At 32.2% G+C, this 5,189-nt stretch overlaps 1 protein-coding gene across 4 annotated transcripts in view; it reads left to right on the forward strand.

Annotated features, from left to right (window-relative positions):
* Positions 1 to 4,982, forward strand: part of LOC106465260 — a 67,592-nt gene extending 62,610 nt beyond the window's left edge. For all 4 annotated transcript variants that reach the window (XM_022393123.1, XM_022393126.1, XM_022393124.1 and 1 more), the window contains exons 16-17: positions 699 to 820; positions 2,025 to 4,982. In XM_022393123.1, coding sequence (XP_022248831.1) covers positions 699 to 820; positions 2,025 to 4,759 — 2,857 coding nt within the window. In that variant the 3' untranslated portion in view covers positions 4,760 to 4,982. The remainder of the gene's footprint in view (positions 1 to 698; positions 821 to 2,024) is intronic.
* Positions 4,983 to 5,189: the final 207 nt, after the last annotated feature.

The raw sequence follows: 5,189 nt of genomic DNA on the forward strand, positions 1-5,189 counted from the left end.
CCTACTTCCTTGAAATCTTGTTTCGAAAGAACGAGATGGCGTCCTAACACTTGAAAATGGCTAAGAATGCCACCAGGGAGACATTCTGAGCTTCCAATTGGTTATTCATGTCATATATAGAAGTAAGTGTATATAAGGGAGCGTTTCCAAAAATGGAAATAGATGGGCAGGGGGGCCACTGTGTTTGATTCAGCACATGAGTGATATCTTAGCAAATAGAAAAGATAAGAGGTTCTTATTTTATATTCTAGCTTGTCAGTATTGGTAATCTGTATTTTGACATCGCAAACATCTAATTTGAACCAATGCTGCTTTCAGTATACCATGTGACACACAAAAATCTGTGTTTAGCTGTTTTTTTTAATGTTTACTTTTAAATTAAGAAATTAACTAATATGTGATACTAAAATTTGAATTATAATCTATAGTTTTATACCAAACATTGATATAAATTCATGAAATAGTAGTTTAATAAAATTTTGAATGCGAGTCAACAAACTTGATTATATGGCCTTTGACCTGTGACGTATCATGGAAAGGGTTAAAGGACAATGTGATTTGAAGAGTTAGAAATTTCGTGTTATAATATTCTTTGATGCAGATTTTTTTCCCAAAAACTTCAATTTATTTTAGTTTAAAAAAAAAAACAATTAGTGCATAAAAAAAATCATAAAAAAGTTATTTATGTTTATTTTCAGTGAATGGGAGATTTTAGTTTGTAGGACTTGTGGATCTCAAGGTTCTCACCTTATTTGTAGGGATCCTAAGTATTCAAAATCCTGTTGGGAATGCCCTGGATGTGTAGCTGTAACTGAAAAATGTAAGAGAAATTACTCTTAATACATGTAATGCTTAATTCATCTGTAATCTCACTGGTGTATTGTATGTATCTGTATAAATATAAACTGTTTTCTGTGTTTTAGACCAAGTAATACAGTATAGCATTTTGTTGTTTTTTTAATGATTTTGGAACTTTAATTGTTAAGATGTGACATCTTGAGAAAGTGAAAATTTAAAGGTACAATGAAAAAATAGAGCTTTGAGACCAGGTAGTGATATATTGAATATAATAATCTTTTCTTCAACCACCTATATGTATTATTAACTTGTGTTCAAATCATCTACAAAATTACTTATAAAAGATACACAACTAATAAGATTGTCAGTAATATTTAGGATGCTAGTAACTCCTAAGTTTGAAACTGTCCTTTTTGTTTCTTTTTTAAACCTACATCAAAGAGAAAACTTCAGTAGTGGCTATAGTTTATTATATATCAAGAATATAAATTGTTTTTTTCTCACCTGATATTAAAATCAGTCTTGATAATATTTAATTTGTCAATACATATATGATAAAAATACTGACAACTTGCTCAGGTATTTTCTCTAGAAGAAGTTTGAATTGTATTTCATCTTCTTTTTCTGTTTGGACACAAACAATTCAAGATGACACTCAACAAAACTGATTTAGTCAGGTGGAGTTTCACAAGCTAGTCAATAATGACCAATTAGTTGGAAAACGTGTATTGTATTTAAATATAGTTTTACTAAAGAATTCTGTCTTAGATTATGTGAATATCATTTGATTGATCTTTCTTTGCTAATAATTTGGATGTCAGCAGATACTGTTTGAGGATCAATGCAAAATTGTAACTGTTCTGTAATTTCAATATTTCATTTTAAGTGAATAATTCTCATTATATTGGTATGCTAAAATGTTTTATGTAGTTTTTAAAGCTTTTGCTCCCCTTCTGCTCTCTCTGTCTCTAAATAGACATTGGCATTTTTTACTTTTAAACTTATAACAAGGAAAAAAATGTATGTTTTAGCAAAGGATCATGCACAAAGATTAGTGATGTGACTAATTATTGTTATTAAATGTTATAAAGACTGAGAGCAGATAAAAATACATTCTTAATTAGAATTTACACTTATAAACTTATTAAAGGCTAGTATGGCTTTAATTTTATTTGTTGTAATAGATTAAATAAGATTTGAAATGAATAACTTTGTTTCCATTTTAGTGAAAAATAGAACATCTGAAACTAAATCCAACAATATAAATGACAATGAAGAAGTAGAAGCAACTGGGGAAAGTAGCTCTTCAGAATTTGCCCATAGCATTTTGTTAGAACAGAACAAAAAGAAAGCAGAAAATTTGGAAGAAGATTCTGCCGAATTAAAAAAATCCAGGAAAGAAAGAGATGATGTGACATCACCAACAACTGACTTGGGCATAAAAAAAGAAAAGATGCTTGAGTGTGAAGTAAAACTAGTTCGTTTAGAAGATCTGTTTCATCATCACCAGAGAAATCTTCCAGCGATGTATTTTCAAGATGACAGTTTCAAGAAAAAAACAAATGTAAGTGAAGGAAAGATTTCTGAATCTCTTCATGCCAGTAGACAGGTTATAGATAATGATAAACTTAGTCCACCTGAAGTAGTTCAGAAAGGTTCAACAAACTTGTCATTAGATAAGGGTGCCAACATTGAGCACTGGAGCAACCCATGGAAGGACTTTAATGATGTTAATTTAACCTCCAATAAACCTGTCTTCTTTCAGATAAATCATGGAGTAAACCCTGACATGTATCGTTTGGATATACTCATGAGACAAGGTGATGGCAAACCCCCAGTTAAGTTGGGGTTTCGTAATCTTTTAGTTCCATCAGTGCATGCTAATGATACAAACCAACAAACATCAATAGTAACATTGGAGCAATTACTTAGTGATTTATTAACTAGAACTGATGATACAAACCAAAGCGATTGTTCCTCTTCATCGAGGGAAGTAAGAGGTTTTAAACCTAATACAGAGAAAAAGTTAGTACATGAACCTACCTCAAAATCTTCATCTTCCAACAGTAAAAATTACCTTAAAGAGTCACATTCGTCTACAAATGTGGAACATTATCACAGTGCAATTCATCATTTAGCTTACAACCAAGGAAGTAAATTAGAAAAGCAAGCACATGATCATGACATACCACCAACCTCCGAAAACAAAGTGCATCCAGAAACAAAGCACATGTCACATAAAAGTTTCTTATCAAAAGACAGTAGAAAGAAAAAACTACTTGTAAGTAAAGTACATGATATTACAGACTCTTTGTCTAGTGATGTTCAACTCAGTGATAAACCAGTAGATAGCAACAGTAGATTAGAATACACCACTCAGAGTAAACACGTTTCCTCAGTTAAAGATAAGTCTCGGGATAACTCTGATGCAGAATGTTTGTCCCAAGATACTGTGGTAGATGATAACTCAGTCTGTGGTGTAACATCAGAAAATGAAGACCACTATTGTATGGCAACTCCTCAGAGTATTCGTGCAAATTCTGCACTGACTGAAAGTGTGACTACATGTATGACTTCAGATGTATTGAAAACAGCAGAATATGATACAAGTAAAAAAAATCTTACAGTTTTTGAAATAAGCAACAGTATAGGTAGTTTTCATAACAAAGATCAATCTGTAATCAAGCCAAAAGAAATTGGCTTCTTTAACTCTGCTGTTGAAGCTCAGAAAATAACAGAAGTAGACAAAGTGGATTTACAAAATACCGATAAGTCCGTAAGCCAGATGCATCATTTGATTTTTGAACCATATAAATATACAAGTGGCATTCATGGTCAAGACCAGCCAGTGATGGGGTCACAAGAAGTAGCTATCTTCCATTCTGAAGATGAAACTCAACAAGCAACAGAGGCAAACAACATGGAACAACAAATTACTGAAGAATTAACAAGTAATTATTTAGTCCATTCAGAAAATAGTCCTGTCGGTACCACTGAAAACATAGATCTACCACAAGACATCGTTCTTGCCCATGATTCAAATAAAGCTCTACAAGTGACTGAGGTAGATACGATGGAATTGCAAAAAACATTTAAACCTACAAACCAAAATTATTGCATGGTTTTTGTAAAAAATAATAATAATGGTACCTTTCAAGATGATGACTTACCAATAATTGTACCACAAGATCTTAGTCTCATTCATCCTACTCATGAGGAAGATAGAATGGAATTACAAAACACAAATAGATCAACAAGCAAGAATGATTGTGTATTTGTTAGAGGAGGTAACTACAAGTGTACTTCTCAAGATGAAGTTCAACCAATAATTGTACCACAAAACCTTAATCTCAGTGATTATTCACCTCAAACTGAGGTAAGTAGAATGGAATTTGAAAAAGCAAATAAATCGGCAAGACAGAATGATTACATGGTTGTTGCAGAAAATAATAATAAGTGTACCTTTCAAGATGAAGACCTGTCAGTAATTGTACCACAAGATATCAGTCTCATTCACCCTGCTCTTAAAACTCCACAAATAACTGAGGCAGATGATATGGAATTAAAAAAAGCAAATAAATCAGGAAGCCAGAATGATTACATGATGGTTGCAGAAAGTGCTAATAATTGTACTTTTCAGAATGAAGACCTGCCAGTAATAATTGTACCACAAGATATCAATCTCATTTCATCTGCACTTGAAACTCAACAAATAACTGAGGCAGATAAAATGGAATTACAAATTACTAATGTGTATTCGCTAACAGATTCTTTGGAAGAAACAAGTGAATCAGGTCAAATGGTTGAAGATATTTTGTACACTAGACAATCTGAAGAATCAAGAGCACCTAACCCACGTGACTTGAGAACACCAAGCCCTGTTTTGTTTGAAATCTATAGCAGTGATGAAAGTGATTGTGTTATTCTCAGTGACTCCGAAACTCAGAATAAAGACAAGTAGTGTGACACCAGAGCTTTGAGATGATGGCCACTATCTCTCTGTAGCAATTATATATATATATATATAAAAGTGGCATCTTTTTACTTTTGTCAGAATTCCAGAGCTAGTGAGTATTGGATGACTATATTAGAAATTACTTTAAATGTTGGCTGTAGAACTTGGTAGTCCTGATAGCGACCAAAATGTATGACTCACTTTGATTAAATTATCTGTTTTACTCTGACCAGTAGTTAAAATATGTTCTATGAAGAAGTTCAGTGACATGGTAGATGTCAGCTTTTATTGAAGCAAATATGAAACTAATATTTGATAATGAGAAACTAAAGTTAGATAACCAAACATCTACAGAGGATTTAGTTAATATCAATATACAGGGTGAAACAAAAGTTAATATGAAGTTGGTACGAAAGAAAATATTACAAAGACAGTT

This window comes from Limulus polyphemus, unplaced genomic scaffold (genome assembly GCF_000517525.1).
Source record: "Limulus polyphemus unplaced genomic scaffold, Limulus_polyphemus-2.1.2 Scaffold1888, whole genome shotgun sequence".
Taxonomy (NCBI): Eukaryota; Metazoa; Arthropoda; class Merostomata; order Xiphosura; family Limulidae; genus Limulus; species Limulus polyphemus.